We start from the raw sequence: 19,217 nt of genomic DNA, 5'->3' as shown, positions 1-19,217 counted from the left end.
CTTCGATTTTCGCGGTTATAACCCTGGCTCGGAGGCCTGGCAGAGAGCAAAGAAACTTTCGCTGCTCTCTGTCCGATTCCAACTTTAAGATACGTCAATGAATATGATGTGTCAGTGTCAAAAGTGACGTTTTTGTTTGAAGAAACATCACATTTGACACTGACATATCTAATCCATATCGTTTCTAGATCTATTAATACCATAGAATACCACAGATGAGCTATACGCGTGCGCCTGTGAGGAACAGAACATACGCAATGCGACAATATTAAAAACACGTTTCAGCATTCCTGACAACATACCAAAAACAATCTACGTAATTCGGTCGGGTTATTTGTTTCCCACCACAAACCATACTAAATTTACGGTGGGGAACAAACAAAAAGTGAGTCTGTGACAAGGACATGCAATAATACCGCTTTCTCTGCTACTCCTACTGAAAGTTCCATAAATGCATCTCGTTCGGTCATTTAGCCCCTCCCCCTCCCCCGTTTCCTCTCTATATTATTGTACCTCTATGATTAATACGTATCTTAAAATTCGAACCGGCCCGCTGTCTGGTGTGTGTGTAACGTGTGTAACTATAGCTTTGAGAATAGCCAGGAGACCGGAATGGTGTTTGTCTATGTCTCCGCTGTAGGGCAATGCCAAGGTCCGATATAAAAGCCCCCGCTAGCTTACGAGGAAAGCTTTCTGCCGATCGTCGCGGGCTCTCACGTACGTACTTTTACTATTATTTCGCAAATTTTAGTGAATTTCAGTGTTAATCCAGGAAATATGAAGGCTTTATAGTTTGTTTTGCAAAGTTGTTCTTTAACGGCTCGTGCTAATATTGATACCCGAGCAAGCGAAAGATTCCAAAATGTTGAAAAATGGAATCTTTAGCGTTGCGAGGGTTTCAAAGCACGAGGGTTAAACAAAATTTGCCGCCGAGTGAAACACAAAATTATTCACCACACTAACCCGAAGCAAATATTACAACAAAAACAAAATCAAACCAAATCAAATCCAAATGAATGTTATATATTTATCATCCAAAATCATCATTTATTAAAAGTATATTCTACCAGCAAACATAACAGAAAACAACTGAAAAGTTGCATTTGATTACTTTGCCTCACATGCGAATAAATGCAACTTTACTATCAGTTTTTGAAGTGCAAAGTAAGCGGAGTAAGCCTTTCCTAGCTGGTGTGGTGAAAAATACCTTTCCGTCCCGGTTTTTGGTTTTTAAAGTGTTCCGAAATGTGAATATATATTTTTTTTATTTCAATAGGGTATTTGAGATTTATGTATGTTATCAATCGATCAGGTTTTGAGGATCAGATGTCTGTATGGGACCCATTGTCTTAAAGCAATACAAAAGTCACAAATGATGGTCAAAGTCTGGCACCCGCACTTTACTGACGAAACGCTTCTAATGTCTTATAACATACCTATGAAATTTAAGAAAATATAATTAAAGTAATTAAATTCTGTAATGTCACAAATGTGTCACTAACTTTTAACTTAAGTAATTTAAAATGAAATAAATTAGTAGGTAAGGGGCTATTCATAAATTACGTCATTTCAAATTAGGGGGGGGGGGGGTCTGGACATTGGATGACGGTAGCATGAAGTAGGAGGAAATGGGGTCATTTGAAGCATGAGTTTTGGATGATTATAGGGGGGGGGGGTCCAAAATCGACAAAAATCGATGACGTAATTTATGGACAGCCCCTAAGTACTTATAAATACAATATAAACTCATAAACTTCTAAATATACAAAATATACAATTCAAAAATCTTACAATCTACTTACAAAGTTACAAATGTCTGAACTTAAACTAACAACACAAAAAACTATTCACAAAATTCGCCCCGCGCCCCTCCAGATGCAAAGGAGCCCATCACGCTCCCCGCGTTGCCACGTTGAACCGCGATGGACAACGCTTGCATAAGAAACGACCCGGAGCGACGGGCATGACCCTCTCTCAAATTAAAGTAAAGTTAAACTCATAAGAAGTTTTCCCAGTGTTCCAGAATTAAATTAAATTCCAAACCACATTTTACATTCCCGTAAAACAAATTACATACATGTGTACATTTACTGTAACCAGGAACCTAGGTCCTAGACAATGCCTAATTTCCCGTTTTTACGATCTATTGTGTAGAAACATTCTAACCTTTCTGTAGGTTCCGTTAAACTACAAATGACATCCCAGTTAACTAAGGGGCTATTCATAAATTACGTGTTTCAAATTAGGGGGGGGGGGGGGGGTCTGGACATCGGATGACGGTAGCATGAAGTAGGAGGAAATGGGGTCATTTGAAGCATGATTTTTGGATGATTATAGGGGGGGGGGGGTCAAAAATCGTCAAAAATCGTCAAAAATCGATGACGTAATTTATGGACAGCCCCTAACCACTAGCATCCACTATAGTTACAAAAATTGTAAGGTACAATAATACACTAGAAGAGCGTTTCTTTTCATTTTTGTCATTTTTAGGGTTGCGTACCCAAAGGGTAAAACGGGACCCTATTACTAAGACTCCGCTGTCCGTCCGTCCGTCTGTCATCAGGCTGTATCTCACGAACCGTGATAGACCGTGCGACCGTGCGAGTCGGACTCGCCCACCGAGGGTTCCGTACTTTTTAATATTTATTGTTGTTATAGCGGCAACAGAAATACATCATCTGTGAAAATTTCAACTGTCTAGCTATCACGGTTCATGATATACAGCCCGGTGAGATGGACGGACGGACGGACGGACAGCGGAGTCTTAGTAATAGGGTCCCGTTTTACCCTTTGGGTACGGAACCCTAAAAATGGCAAAAAATAAATAAAAAGCTCAGAAAGCAATTAAAACTGGGTAACATTAATATGGCAATTTATTAAAAAACGGGACCTGTATTATTTACTGTTAAGTGTGGATCATATACACACAAACTCTCCTGTGAAGTGGACACTTGGATATGGTAATATGTGCTATTAAGCAGGGGTGCGAAACTCCTCCCTTCGGACAAACTCGGCTCCATTCGGCTCAGCATTCCTCCGAGCAATTAGGGTTGACACAACTGGACGTCTCTTTGCGTGCACGACCACAGATAAGATATATAATGACTTGAATTTTGACTACCCTAAGTAGCCGAAAGGGATAGTGGCATACATTAGAAAGGGAAGCATGATTCGTCCCTGAACCGCTGTCAACCTTCGGTTCTGCAGAACATTTTCATGCAAAGAATATAAAAACGTAAGATTATAAAAAAACATTAAATATTTTTATAGATTATTAACGACGTTTCATACTTTTATTAAAATTTATTTTTATATAAGTTTAGTTTTCTGCTAACGAAAGGTTGTATGGAAGACTTCCGGTTTATGTAATTTAATTTAATTTTTTTCAACTTAAATAGAATATTTATACTTGGTTAAGCAAATCTTGTCAGTAGAAAAAGGCGGCAAATTTAAAAAATGTAGGCGCGAAGGGCTATCGTCCCATAGAAAATTTTAAATTCGCGCCTTTTTCTACTGACAAGATTTGCTTGACCAAGTATACTTACAGTTTACTGTAAATCTGGGCCCAAACATTAACTGTAGTTTAACCATGCAAACTGCATCTTAAAAGTTCATTGACCCCAACCGGTTGGCACTATTGATGTACCAATCCAATCATAACTTACTTTTACCTAATAAATATTCGGTAATAACAACCTAAAATCAACCTTAAGCCTTCCCGTCAAAGTTTATATTCGTTTGATTTTTCACGACTAGTTCCAATTGTTTATCTAAAAGCTGCAATTGATTTTGAATCTTAGTACATAAGTATAGAGTTGAGATTTGGTTCGGTTTAATAAATGACCGGTTTTAGTACGCCGTTAGGCAAAATCATAAAACTAAAGATTTCGACATGAAACATCGATGTTTGAAAACTTCGAATCCGACTTATGGTACATCATTCTAAATTGAGTCTTAAAACTAATTAGATAAAACTCAATTTTGCAGTTAAAAACTATCTCAAATGAGAGTTTTCGGGTTATCGTTATCAATGTCTATGGTTGATAAATAGGTTTTTTTTTTAAACTAAACGGGAAGTATAACAGGTAACTGTATATCTATTTCTGGATTCGTTAATTGGTAACCGTTATTTGTAATTTATATTTATAACTGTATTAAGTATTAGAGATATGACCACGTCAATTAAAAAAATTGTAAGAATGTTTTAGAAAATTAAAAATAACACATCCTCTATTATATTACAGGTATCTTATTTAAAAAAAACTGTATTTGCTGCATTCTGGTTTCTGCGTACATGAAAATACAGTTTTACTTAAAACAAAACATTGACACTAGTGTCAATAGAAAAATCTCAGAAAAATAGTCTTTAATTGCTAGCGTTATCAGCGTCTTTTTCCAAAACTAACTGGTGTTTTTTATTGCAGCTACTCAACACAAGATGGCGTTGTCTTCAATAAGCAGATTAGTTCTGCTAGTCGCCGTGGCGTACAGCGAGGCGTCCGACTTCAAGTTATCCCGAAGTTAGTATATGCGCCGCTAGATGGCATGTATAGTCTGTCAAACCAAATTTGTGGGTGCTAGTACTAACTAGTGTTAGACAAAGATAGTATGATTCTCTCTGTCTATGTTTGAAATGAGACAGTCCTATGGCAGCGAATATGTGTCATACCAGTTATATACGTTTCTTCGTTGTAGAAACTTTGGTTTTAAATGGATTTGTTATACAATTTCCATTCGAATATTTAACTCTATAAATAATAAGGATTATTTTACTTAAATGGTTATATAGTTTGTCAAAGGACTGTCTCATTTCAATCATAGACAGAGAGAATCATACTATCTTTGTCTTACACTAGTACTAGCAGTACAAGAAAAGGTTGAGTATAGTTTCCTGGTTCTTACTGACTGACAAATTGGTTTGACCAACTATAATTGAAAGTAGTCTCAATAATTGCTATAAAAAATATACTTGGTCATGTTTAAAAAAAACACACGTATTTTACTTTCCCCGTATTTGAAATGAAAATTAGAGTGTTTAACTCGGGTAAAAGGTATTATTTCAGCCTCGAACTACCCCGGCGGAAATGACTGCCTGTCATCCCTTGATTAACAATCTACTAGGGTAATTCGCCAGTAACTGGCCACTGTTAGTAATTGGCCACCCTAAACTAAAAATGAATTGTATTCACCTATAAACATTCATTCATTCATTTTAGTATAAGATTTCAATAACTAGCCAGCCTTTCAATAACTAGCCACCTTATACTAAAATGAATTCTGTTTATACGTGAATAGAATTCATTTTTAGTTTAGGGTGGCCAATTACTAACAGTGGCTAGTTACTGGCGAATTACCCTATTGTTTAATTTTTCAGCAATCAGACAAGCGCCTGGCAGCATCTTCACCGTCGGCAACGGCGAGCAGTGTCTCGGCTCCGACAGGACGACGGGTGGCGTATGCTTGTCAAGAAACCAGTGTAACACTCAAGGAGGGAAGGCTATTGGGTTCTGTGGAGTCTTTGCTACGTGCTGCTCCCGTGAGTATGCAGTTTTGAAACATTTAATCTTTTGGACGCCAATGACCGATATATCCGCACCGCAGGTCCAACGCCAAAGACGGATTAATCGGTCACAGACCACAGAGCAAAGACCTACGGTGCATATGCATAAAGTTCAATTTCAGTTTTGACACTTCGGTGACGTGGCGTCCGAGTGACAGCTTTTGTGTTTGACACGGCGTCGAAAAGGTTAAACCAATAAAATTTCAACCAGATAAAGTTTTCCACAATAACTCAATATGCTCTAGACACACTAAGCCATTAAAGTCAATACTTTAACGCCTCAAACTGTCTCGAAATCAATAGAACTACCTAGTGATCCAGAGGACTCGAGCCTTTTAGCTTTTTTTAGGGCTCGCCTCATTTCTTGACGCCTAACAGGCTAAAAGCCTATTTAGCTCTTTAGCCCCCGAGCCTAGTTCTATTTAAGAACCTAGACTCTTGGGGCTAATAACCTTATTAAGGCTTGGGGCTAAAGAGCTAAATAGGCTTTTTATAGGGGCTTAATAAGGTTATTAGCCCCAAGAGTCTAGGCTCTTAAATAGAACTAGGCTCGGGGGCTAACGAGCTATAAAGGCTTACAGGCGTCAAGAGATGAGGCGAGCCCTAAAAAATAGGGCTCCAAAGGCTCGAGTCTTTTGGATCACTAGAACTACCTATCGGACTAATAGAGTTTTTGCAACGTGCAATTGTGTCTGCTTAACTCCAAACTCGGATAAATCCATTCCACCCTCTCAACAAATATCTACCTGACAGATGGATTTATCCGAGTTTGGAGTTAAGCGACACATTTACTGGGGGCCGTTTTTTGAAATTCGATCGCTCGATTTCGTGTATTTCATTAAATAATATCTTCACTACTATGCATTTAAATTCTACTAACAGAATTGAAAACGAGTGGTTAATACCACTCAATTCCAAATTTCTATCGCTCTTATTTCAAAAATTAGCATTTCGCCGTTTTCCGCCGATTTTCGAGTGACGAAATCGAGCGATCGAATTTCAAAAATCGGCCCCCTGATGTATAATCGCAGGGTGAAATGAAGTGATATATTAAATGTACTAAGAACGAGTCACTCACGTATTTTAAGTAAAAAAACGCTCGACATGTATGATATATTTAATATGTATTTTATTTTAACTTATAGTATTTTAAATTCCAGTGAACGCGTGCGACGTCCGAACCAACACAAAGGTGGCGGTCTTCATCAACCCCCCTCTAAACCGTGAATCATCAGGCCTGGAGTGTTCTTACAATGTCGAAATAAACAACAATAATGTTTGTCAGATGAGGATTGACTTCGAGACCTTCAACTTAGCCCCGCCAACTACGGTAAGTTTCGCTACTTTGTCATTAGATGGCGTACTCATCAACCTTTCATCAAAAAGAATAGATAGTATAGAGGGGTCCTGTCATTGTAAATTTTGTAGTCACTGTAAATTTACTGCCATCTATCGACACACGACTAAAACTCAAAATGAAAACGTATAAAGTTACCAAAAAATGTATATATAATGGATAAATGATTTTATTATTTTTATATCATTTTGATCCATATTTTGATACACTGATATCTATGTGTTAAAATTGTTAAGAGCCCATCAAAGTGCACACTAGCGCCACTGCTAATTTAATCGTGATTATTTAAATTTTACGACAGGTATTTAAAAAAGGGGGCCGCTACGTACTGTATAGTGTATTTCAGTACCTTTTGAATACATCAAACTAGTTTTTATGTTGTTGGATTCGTCAATCTATGCGTCCAAAGTTAAAACGGCCATTTTTGTTTTGAGGTCCTAGTTCGACGAATCCAGCAACATATAAACTAGTTTGATGTATTCAAAAGGTACTTAAATACACAATACAGTACGTAGCGGCCCCCTTTTTTAAATACCTGCCGTTAAATTTAAATAATCACGATTATTTAGCAGTGGCGCTAGTGTGCAAGTTGAAGGGCTCTTAAATATGAAACGGTGTCGTCACGCCATCTAGCCGAGGATAGGCTAAAGGTGTGTGCGCCATCTATTCGAGAATGACTTTTACTTGAATTCCGAGGCACGTTTTTTCCTTAGACTTTATTCGTCTTATACGAAGTTACATATGTCTTTGCTTTCATTAACCATCTAGTTATACCACGTCATGTCATGTAAAGAATGTCAAAACTCGAAATCGACAATTGTAGTCTGGCAAACACTGTCATTAAGAACCAGGAAAACTATACGCATCCCATTCTTTTGGGTGCTAACTAGTATAGCGTAAGACAAAGGCAGTATGATTTTTTCTGTTTAAACTTTAAAGTGGTTTAAATGAGACAGTCCTGGGCCAAACTATTAATCACAATTTGTGTTAGGTAAGGATCGGTTTTGAGACGTAGTCCGTCGAACAGGTTTACGACAGCAGAAAGATTAACGTTTATTTGTTATTTTGGCAGGTCGACCCCGTGGAAAACGTCACCCAAAGGCCGGGTTACACGTGCAGAAACGATATCTTCCAAGTAACCAACCTTCAGGCCAACTCTGACTTTCTTCCGCCCCTCTGTGGTGACAACAATGGACAACATTGTAAGTGCCTAGGACTTGCAATCCGGATAACCTTTTTATCCGGATATATAACCAATTTACTATCCGGATTTAGGTAAGGTAATAGATAAAACGACTAGCATTTATGACAAAAATATCATTCCAATTAAAAAAAAAACTATTTCAATAACGTGAAAGTTATAACGTAATTTAAGTGCCCCAATCCTGTTCTAACAGATTTTGTACGAAACCATAGAGAAATATACCTAGTAAGACAAGAGTGCTCACTCCATACATCGTTTCCGGTCGGTGCTACATCTATTGTCACTTGACAGTACTATAAGTACTACTGCTACTTAGCAGTAGGTAATGATAATTCCGCTACTCGATGCTAGATGTCGACTATGAAAATAATAGTCTTTTTGGTACCAAAACTGATGTATGGAGTGGGCAAACTTTGTATTTTTTTCTCTATGACGAAACCTAATCGCATTAATTTTAAAATTGTGTTCGTTTTACCCCTAACTGTTGTATCGTTTACCCATAGTGATCGTCAGGGTAAACGTATCGAACAACATAAAAGCCATAACAGTACCTATATCATAAAACCTATCCATTAGAATTAAGATAAAAGTTGTGTTTGTTTTAATCCTTAACTTGTACCATTTTTCCCCACAGTGTAAGTCAGAGTTAACACATCTACCAAGATAATGACCATAACAAAAATGATAAGAATATAACATTAAACCTGTCTAACCGCATCAACTTTGAAGTTGTGTTAGTTTTACCCCTAACTTGTACCATTTTGCCCCACAGTGTACGTCAGGGTAAACGCGTCCACTAACAGCCGTTCCATCCGCATTAACTTCAAGATCGCCGACCGCAACACCCAGCCCAATTTGCCCCAGGCTACCTGGAAAATAAAGGTCACTCAGTTGGAGTGCTTCAATACTTTGGGGTAAGTTTAACTTTCTGTGTGCCCTAAAACGTACTGCCGCAATTCTAATATTTTTGTTTTTTATATGTACCTAGAGATCATTGTAACTTGTAGCTATTATAAAACGCGATCCTGTCCGAATCCTGATTGAATCCAACGGTCCGATTCGAACTTTAAGATACGTCAAATATTACGGCTAGATACGATATAGATTAGATATGTCAGTGTCAAAAGTGACGAATAGGGCCACGGTTATGCCACGGTGTCTGCGACGGAGTTCGTTGCCGAGTGTACAGTCGACGTTAAAGATATGTTTACATTTTTCGCCTTATTACAAAGGCATAAGGTGCAAAAGTGTAAACATATCTTTGACGTCGACTGTACATATGCCTGATACCTATCTTTTCTGCTTTTAGCAAATACCGCGATGGTATCCTGAACGCGATAACATCATCTCTCCCGTCGTCGCCGCTGTCTAGCTCCGCCGACAGAGACGAGTACCTTATTGGTAAGTGTATCTTGGTGTATCTAAAGGGGCCCACTGATTACTAGTTACTAGTCCGCCGGATGATATCGGCCTGTCAGTTGTTCGGACTGACAAATTTTTGTTCTGACTGACAGGCCGATGTCGTCCGGCGGCCTGTTAGTCAGTGGTCGGCTTAACAACTGCGGAACCGGAAGTGGAATTCATATTCCTCCAAGTTTCCTATTAAGAGAATATCCCCTGAAAGAGTATAAGTATAAGCGCTATAGGTATATCTGGATTCAGCAATTATTTTCTATAACAATATGTATTATTTCCGCAAAGATATATAGGACTTTTTTGTGTAGAATTTAATAAGCTTTAATGTTGCCTTACACCATATTTTCATAGAGAACGTAGATTTAGAGTAAAACGCAAATTTCTCCAGAATTGTACACATTTTCCAAGATGGCTGCGATTCCTCCCCAAATGTCAAATAGTGTGGACATGAAAAAGAGACCTTTAATTCACATACATACCAAATTTCAGGACTCTTCTAGGGATTTCGAGGTTAGACCTAATCCGATTGTGCTACTATATTTATGGTTTATCTGATCCTGTACCCTTATTTTATTATTCTTACTTTCATTTTCAGCTCCTCCCGGTTGCCTGCAGTACTACCCAGACCGTTCTGGCTCTTTCGAATCCTTGAACTACAACAGAGGCGCCGGACCATACATTGCTAACCTCGCTTACGCCACGTGCTTTAAGCGAACATCTGACGTTTGCGGTATTAAGTGAGTACATTCTTGAACTATTCCTTTGAGCAACCAAGACATATAAGGAGACGTTTCACAACCCCCGTTAGATTTTTTGCCAGTGAATTAATCTCTTCAGCATCTTGTATAATTCACCCTATACATTTCACAATTCTTGACAATACATAAGTAGACCGACTCCTTCAAACTTGGATGTCCATCATCAACAGTGGCCGGAAGAAAGCCCAAATCAATGACATGCACATGACTATCCGGAACCCTGTATAACGGACCTAAAGGTATAAGGCAGTACCGTCTTTACCATAAGGGCACACGGGGCCCGTGCCCAGGGCCCCCGTCCTCAGGGGGGCCCGAAGGACAGACAGTAACAGTATATTTGATTACCCATAATAAATAGAAGATCATTGTAGAAAAATGTTAGTTTAATTAGCTTTCTTTACTTTCCAAAAGGGCCCCAAATTCTTATGTGCCCAGGGGCCCCAGCATAGTTTAAGACGGCCCTGGTATAAGGTATAACGAAGATCGAGAAGAATGGGTCTCCCCAGATATATCAACGCGCATTCGGCAAATAACGATTAGAAAAAGCTTTATGTCCGCGCAAAAAGAGCGAATAAGGGTCTCCCCAGATATATCGACGCGCATTCGGCAAAAGCCGATAGGAAAAAGCTTTATGTCCGCGCAATAAGAGCGAAAAAGCCGTCGGCGCATCGGTAGGCGCCGGCCGATGCGAGCCTAGCAAAACGACGACTTCTTCGCTCTTATTGCGCGGACATAAAGCTTTTTCCTATCGGCTTTTGCCGAATGCGCGTCGATATATCTGGGGAGACCCTAAGCCGTCGACGCGTCGGCCGGCGCCGGCAGATGCGATCCGAGCCGAACAATGACTTTTTCGCTGTTATTGCGCAGACATAAAGCTTTTTTTGCCGATTTTGCCGATTCCGCGTCGACATATATGGGGGAACCCTAAATTAAAAGTGGATGTGGCTAGCAATGACAGAAATACATACCTAATTATACTCTGTATCTTTAGGTATTTAAATAAAAGATGATAAAAGTAAACAAACAATTTATAAATTTTCGGGTAGGGCGGTTTTGTATTGGTTAACCGACCAAATACAAAACCGCCTGGATCAGTCACTGAATGACCTGACTTTTACCTACATTATTTGATCATGTAATGTTTTCATCTACCCTCAACTGGCTTAAGGGGCCATTTGAAGGTAGATTTAGTTTACTTTTATTTAAATACCTAAAGATACAGAGTATAGAGCAGGATTCTATTATCAGACGTTCATTTTGGTTTATTTCCACAGGCTAACAGCCGCCAGCTTCAACATGGCATACCGCCAGGGAGACAACCTGTACCTCGACACAGACTGCCAAATCAACCCGTTCACCCAAGGCGCGGCGCAGTCTGAGGACTACCTCTTCATCCCTGAGGCTGAGACTGCCGACGGGTTGAGAGGTGCCAAGTTCTGCGGGGAGAGTGCCAGCAACCAGATTATTGCTTGTGAGTTGTATTTCGTCTTCTGAAGACAAGTTATTTCATAATGTAGGTAACATTTAAGCCCCCTCCAGTCTGAGGACTACCTCTTCATCCCTGAGGCTGAGACTGCCGACGGGTTAAGAGGTGCCAAGTTCTGCGGGGAGAGTGCCAGCAACCAGATTATTGCTTGTAAGTTCCCTCTCTTCGTGGACTTCTCAGGGCAGGTGTTTTTAAAATATGTTGGATGACGGCTATAGAATGTAGTGTCAAATTCTGAAAAGGCAAGCCGGAATCGAGTTCCATAGGCAAGCTATATAACGTAGAATGTTTGGGTAGTATAATATAGATATTTGGCCAATGGGACTGTCATTTTGACATCTGGGAAAAAAACACTGTTTAGACATAGTTTTTCTATACCAAGTCGGTGGCAAACAAGCACATGGCTCGCCTGGTGGTAAACGGTCACCGTAGCCTATTGACGCCGGCTACGAGTATATATGTAAATATGTGAATGGTGTATGTGTACGAGTAGGTATAGTAGTATGTTTACGAGTGCGACTTTTTTACCCGACCCCAATTCACATCACAGACCAACAATGGCGCTACGAGCGCTAGGGGCGGAGACAACCAAATACATACAGGCTTTATGTTAAAAGCCCTCAATTTGTTTTTCACCACACCAGTTCGGCTTACTTTGCACTTCAAAAACTGAGAGCAAAGTTGCATTTTATTCACATGTGAGGCAAAGTAATCAAATGCACATTTTGAGTTGTTTTGTTTTGTTTGGTTCATTTTTGGAATCTTTCGCTTGCTCGGGGCACGAGCGGTTAAACAACAACTTTGCCCCCTTGTAAAACAAATAACTATTGTTACAGCTACCCCTCCCGGCCCTCTCTACGTCCACTTCCACAGCGACAACCTGGTGACAGACGACATCGACGAGTTCGGATACAGGTTCAACTATAACGTACTAAACAACTGCGTGCTCAAGCGAAAGTGAGCCTTGTTGCTTAGGATTAAGAGCCTCGGCTGGCTTGTATTATGAAGCTATCGATTTCAAACTGGGTCTGTGGTCGCGTTATTTTTTTGTATTAAATTTTATTGTTTTTTTTTTATTGTTTAGATAAATCCTTGTACAAATGGCCATGGGCATGATTATTTGCCCACAGATATGGCGCACTTATGACTGTATAGTATTAAGTAACTTAAGTCCAGTAAAATATTGGGGCAAAGATAACTATTGTGGCTAGGGCATTTTTTTACAATTGCGATGGATTTTTTTAGTCGTAGGAAATAATGAATATTTATTACAAGATCCAGTTGGAATGAAAAAAGCTTAGTATTTTAACTATTTATTTAGAAAATAAAGAATAATATACCCAGCCGACGCAAATATGTTTAAGTATTGATTATGCATTTATTAAGTGCCAATAGTATTTAGATAAGACAATGAATTTAAAGAATAAAGATATGAAAAAATAAAGTTTTGTTTCCATCAGCAATAGTTGCTAAGCGGGCGAGGAGTTCTAAATGCTCTTGAAGCGACTTTATTGTTAAGAGAATAAGGGCATGTCAAGGTAATTTTGAACACCTCGCCCACTTAGCAACCATACTTACATACTTACAACTTATCTGAAAATCGTAATTAAAGACCAAAAAAAGTAAGACAATGTTGCCACTGCAAAAAATTGTTAGTAAAATAGTAAATTCCTTTTTATAAATAAACACGGTAAGATAATTTATTTATTGGTAATTTTACTCCTACAATTTAAAAAAAAGTACTTTTATTTACTTATTTTTACATAAGTACAAGACGCGCTAGTAAAAAGTGGCTACAATTGTCTTACTTTTTTTGGTCTTGAATTACGATTTTCAGTTTAGTACCATGAGGGCAAATTTTACTTAAGCAAAAGTAATCTTAAATAATTAATTTAAACGGTTTGTTTTCTTCACTGTGTCTTATCTAACTAGTACCAAAAATGTTTCTTTTTTTCCTACAAAAACTAAACCTATAGTCCTATAAATCCTATAATACAACTATGACCCAGTTTTCAACTTTGATTACCTATGATTATTAACGAGCCTTTTTGATTTGTACTGGTCACATTTATTTGGTTGCCTTTTTGATTTGTACTGGACACTTTTGGTTTGGTTGCTAATGCTTTTTCACCACACCAACTGGTAAAGGCTCTCGTGATTGTTCAAGAACTGATAGCAAAGTTGCATGTTATTCACATGTGAGGCAAAGTAATCAAATGCCAATTTTGAGTTCTTTTCTAATGTTTGCTGGTAGAATTTACTTTTAAATTATGATTTTGAATGATAAATATTTAATAACATTCATTTGGACTTGATTTTGTTTGATATCTTACAATTAATATTTTCTTCGGGTTGGTGTGGTGAAAATGCTTTTTCTGTATTGGATACCTACTCAACATAATTTGAAAAATATTTATACATATTTTACTGGAATTTGAACATAGTTGTAAGTTGTGGACTAAAGTTACCCGAGTTTACGGTACGTGGTGGGGTAAATGCAACAGTTAATTTTGATTGGGGCGAATCCAACATGTATGACAAATTGACAATACATGAAACAAAACCTAAACAAGTGTTTCTCTTCCTCTTGCTCTTAAGTTATTGTACTCTTAGCCTACCTGAATATAATCTTTAGAAAAAAAAATCTAATATCTTCTATAGATAACAGGTTAACCATAGATACATATTTGTGCCATTCTCAACCAAAAGGGTACTATTTGTCAGTTGACTTCGATTTGAAATTAACCTTATCGACAACCAACAATGTGGTACCTTTTGGTTGAAAACGTCACATTTATCAATAAGTACTTACTTTACATTTAGCCATAGCCACAGTCACATGCTTATTATCATTTTAAATACCTAAAAGTAAAAACTTAATATCACTTAATTTAATGAACACAGCGGAATCAACATAAAAAAACACACACAATAACACAAATTATTGGATCTTCCATTTGTCAAATGATGATCCAGTATTATTTCAATGTAAGGTAAGGTGGGGTAAGATTATGACCGGGGTAAGACTCACTTTTATGGAATCCTCATATACTGTTAGTCAGTGGTGGATTTACCCTAAGGCCCAGTAAACCCGGGCCTAGAACGGCAAGATATTAGGGGCGGCAGCAAGACGGCAGTCTATATACGGGTGCTGAGAAAGGGGCAGCCAGTACTTACTACAGGGCCTGGGGCTTAGGGCGAACAACACCGCAAATCCGCCACTGCTGTTAGTCTTGCCCCAAGCAAAATAAACTATGTTAGTCTTACCCCACCTTACCTGAACACTTTATAACATACTTAATTACTTATACAGTAATTGTAACAGATAAACAAAAATGTTAATTAAAATTAATCATAAAAACAATCAACATTAAAAAAATCTTTTTGGTATTTTGACTCAGTTAGCCTAGTAGTTTCCTGTTGAAAGCCAATGCCGGATTCACCATCATTTGCACGGCACACATTAACTCCGGTATTTTGTATATCACGGACAGCTCAAGCAGTCTACTCCAATCCTCCGGCTTAGACTTTAACACTAACTTTGAAACACATTCCGCTTTCAAACTATCAATCAAATAGTACGAAGCGAGTTTCAGTAACTGCTCAAGTCCGTCTTCGGGTAGCGTGTTCAAGTACATATAGTCTTTAAGATGCTGAAGTGTACTTAAAGTGACTCCTTCTAACTTGATCCGGCCTTCGGATGTCTCCTTCCATTCTCGACTAAGCATAGCTTGGAATACATCACTGCACGCCGCTAGACATGCTCGGTGAACTGCTACACTGCCTTCAACCGTGCTCAATTTGAAATCAGTGAAATAAACGTCATTATAAAGCTTCACGATGAAGGATTCCAGCGCTTTACATGCAGTAATGTTAATATCCAAAACATCCGTGACTACATTCAGAAAATCTGTATCGGATGTACTCTTTTTCCCAAACTCTTTCCACTGATCATCACATATCCATTCTGAGTAAAATGGAGTATCAACATCTTGGCACGACACATTCACTTTTACTTTGCAATTTTTAGCGCTGTCATGATTTACTGCTAAAATCTTGCACGTAAAAGCAATTTTGTTGCTTTCAAATTCTAATAGAACGGTAGCCAAGTCGTTTATATGAATTTTTTCACTTCTTACTTGAAGTGATCTTTCATTCGCTTTCGAAATTTTTAAACTGTAGTTAACTACACATCTGAGTCTCAAAAAAGTACCCAGTTGCTGTTTTTTTACATATCTGAAACAAATATAATAGTTTTCACATTGTTTTCGGGCCGGGTGTAACTCTAAATTGCACCAGAGGAGCTACCGCGCAAACCGAACTTCGCAAATTGCGGGGATCTTTCTCTTTTACTCCAATGAAGGCGTAATTAGAGTGACAGAGATAAATGCCGAATTTCGATTTTCGCGGATAACTGAATAAAGCCCAGTTTGTATCAAACTTTTTGCAAAACGACAGGCATGTGATCGAATAATAGAAAATTAAACTTACAAATCTATGGGCATGATGTATAGATAAAATTTTTTGAACTGATCTTGTTCACTTACCTGTACTAACAATGGCATTGTTCTATTACAATCCTATTATCTGCTTTTGTTCTCGTAGGCGCCAACCAATTTACTTACAAAATAAGTTAGAAGTACATTGCATGTATATTGAATTCTGAACCTTATTTCTTGTTAATTGGGGTTAAAATGGTCTAAAAAGATAATATCATATTCAATCTTTTGGAAAGGCACATGCACCTTAGCCACGACAGGGACGTATTCTGGTGTTAAATAAAATATGTAGAAAGATAAAAATGTATAATTATTATACATATTAGTTAACAAAAATAATCACATTTAATCAAAATCAACAAGTTCTTATACAAATATATATCAATCTTCAATCTGCAAAATGTTTTACATACAACTAGAGCCAAAAAAAAGTTACTTAAGTGTATATATAAAAAAATAGTCGCATGTATCCAAAATCAACAATTTGATAACAGGCCAGGTAATTTTTTTTTATTGGTGTCTCGCTCGCTCTTTTATTACAATTGTAGTTAGGTATAGTCAGAAAAAATTACCACTAAATAACATTCCGACATAAACAGATAAACCACGTGCTTATCAATTGCAACAATGTGAGTACGACCCTGGCGGCACATCTGTTATCTCTAAATGCAAAACGTGTGAAGTGTTATTCTTACCTTCAAAGCATTTTTATCCTTATGGTAAGACTATAGAGCCGATAATATAATGAAATTTTATGGTATCTCATAGCTGTTTTTCTACTGAGTGCATTCTTTTTGAGTGTCGATGGTTGTTAAATGCAAAAAAAAGTTATGTTAGCCATTATTTAGTTAGTGTATTTTGTAGTCTATTGTTTAAAGAAATAGAGTCGTTAATCTATACTAACATTTCAAGGCGGTTATAATCTGCTTTTACTACGAGGTGATTATCCTAATTTGTGGTTTACCACTCAATGGTATTGTATTCTTGAGACTCTTTGAGTAACTAGCTCAGATCGTTTGATTTATACTATACCGAGTATGTCCTCTAACTGATGTAACTAATTAATCCACCAAATTGCGATAATTCAAAGTTAATTAATAGAAAAGATGTCTAACTGAAACTGAATGAAGCAAACACAACAAGTCAAGTCGACCAAACTTTTTTACTTTTCAAACCAAACTTCAAACAAAACCACAGATAATATGACATGCGACCATAGAAGGTAGGATTGTATAGAAGTGGTATACGCGTGCCTCCGTGAGGGACAAAACATACGCAAATGCGACACTGTGATTGGTCGAATTCATTTGTTGCCCACCATCCATACTAAACAAAAGGTGGGGAACAAACAAAATGTGAGACTGTGATAAGGACAAACAATAATAGCTCTTTCGCTGCTACTCCTACTGAAAGATACATAAGACTATCCCGTTCTGTCAGTTACCCCCACCACTCATGCCAGATCCAGTTATATCCTAGATTCATGATATGTCAACACCTCTGTCACAGACCAACCCCTATAGACCGAGCTTATAGGACGACTCGCGGTCACCGCCCGTATGGTGTATAGGTCAAATATAAGATTGTTCGCGCGCCGCTCCGATCAGTTGCGCCCAACGTAACGACCTGTGGCCTATTTTATAAAGCTACAAGTTACAATTTACAAGCGGAAGTCTCGTTCTAACACATAGGGTTAGAAAGAGACTTCCGCTTGTAAATTGTAACTTGTAGCTTTATAAAATAGGCCACTGTTAGCAGTGTGCATGAGTCTAAGAAAATAAATCGTAAACTATTGAATTCATTGGGAAATCATGGGATATTGCAGCGTAAAATTGTGTGGCAAGTCATCTAAGACATCTACTTACGAAACAGATGGAATAACAGCCCACAGGAAAGTCGAATTCATTATTTCATTGAATAATGTTTATTGTACGCGGGGTTCATTTTATACTGGTCAGTATTAAGCAGAGGCGAAGTATGTCCGTCCCTTTTCGTCAACTTGAAAATGCAATGCGCTATCCCTTTCCCTTTCGACTAGTGATGTGACGATGATGGTTTTTCAGTTGCGGAAACTTCGTGCTTCGTCATACCGTATCATCATCGTTCATTTTAGACATAATATTATATAGGTAATATGTTGTGTAAGTTTTTTAGAATCCTCTAGGCCAGCGGAGCAGTTAGGCCGCATGTCACGAGATGGACCTGATGATGAACTTCAAAGAAGTGCGAGGGCACTCGGTGTTGGTTTGTGATAGACATATGTTGTATGGGTTTTTTAGAATCCTCTAGGTGAGCAGTTAGCTCTCATGTCACGAGATGGACCTGATGATGAACTCCAAAGAAGTGCGAGGGAACTCGGTGTTGGTTTGTGATAGACATATGTTGTATGAGTTTTTTAGAATCCTCTAGGTGAGCAGTTAGGTCTCATGTCACGAGATGGACCTGATGATGAACTTCAAAGAAGTGCGAGGGAACTCGGTGTTGGTTTGTGATAGACATATGTTGTATGGGTTTTTTAGAATCCTGTAGGTGAGCAGTTAGGTCTCATGTCTCGAGATGGACCTGATGATGAACTTCAAATAAGTGCGAGTGAACTCGGAGTTGATTTGTAATAGGCATATGTTATTGGACCATTTGAATATGTTTTCAATACAACCTTCTATGACCTTAATAAAACGGACAAAAGAAAATAATTGTATGAGATTTCGACGACACTTTTTTCTCGTATCAAAAGAGATTGCGATTCTGAGTGGAAATAATATAAAAATTCTAAACTTTAAAATTCATGTTCTGGGTACTTTAATCAGAAATGCCCTAATATGTTAAGTAAAAATTTCAGGTACATTGTTAAATTACTTAATGAAATATTAAATTAATCAATATAATTATTAAGTAAGTTTACTCTAAGTATATTAAATTGGTAACAATTTTACCACA

General features: G+C 37.9%; 1 protein-coding gene across 1 annotated transcript; it reads left to right on the top strand.

The window, feature by feature from the left end:
* The first annotated feature begins 665 nt into the window (after nucleotides 1-665).
* Nucleotides 666-12,850, top strand: LOC134802764 (uncharacterized). The gene is made up of 10 exons (XM_063775458.1): nucleotides 666-717; nucleotides 4,425-4,520; nucleotides 5,375-5,536; nucleotides 6,721-6,890; nucleotides 7,990-8,119; nucleotides 8,894-9,035; nucleotides 9,431-9,522; nucleotides 10,133-10,274; nucleotides 11,570-11,766; nucleotides 12,618-12,850. The coding sequence occupies exons 2-10, from the start codon at nucleotides 4,439-4,441 to the stop codon at nucleotides 12,740-12,742; spliced, it is 1,242 nt and encodes a 413-aa protein (XP_063631528.1). The 5' UTR covers nucleotides 666-717; nucleotides 4,425-4,438; the 3' UTR covers nucleotides 12,743-12,850.
* Nucleotides 12,851-19,217: the final 6,367 nt, after the last annotated feature.

Source organism: Cydia splendana, chromosome 25 (genome assembly GCF_910591565.1).
Source record: "Cydia splendana chromosome 25, ilCydSple1.2, whole genome shotgun sequence".
Classification (NCBI taxonomy): domain Eukaryota; kingdom Metazoa; phylum Arthropoda; class Insecta; order Lepidoptera; family Tortricidae; genus Cydia; species Cydia splendana.
The sequence above is the reverse complement of the archived record's forward strand: the minus strand, read 5'-3'. Positions and strand labels throughout refer to the sequence as shown.

Excerpts from the sequence above, each read along its gene's own strand:
- LOC134802764 (XM_063775458.1), top strand. The coding sequence starts at position 4,439 with ATGGCGTTGTCTTCAATAAGCAGATTAGTTCTGCTAGTCGCCGTGGCG. Across the intron at positions 4,521-5,374 it reads CGACTTCAAGTTATCCCGAA|CAATCAGACAAGCGCCTGGC; the intron begins GTTAGTATATGC and ends TTAATTTTTCAG. Across the intron at positions 9,036-9,430 it reads GAGTGCTTCAATACTTTGGG|CAAATACCGCGATGGTATCC; the intron begins GTAAGTTTAACT and ends TTCTGCTTTTAG.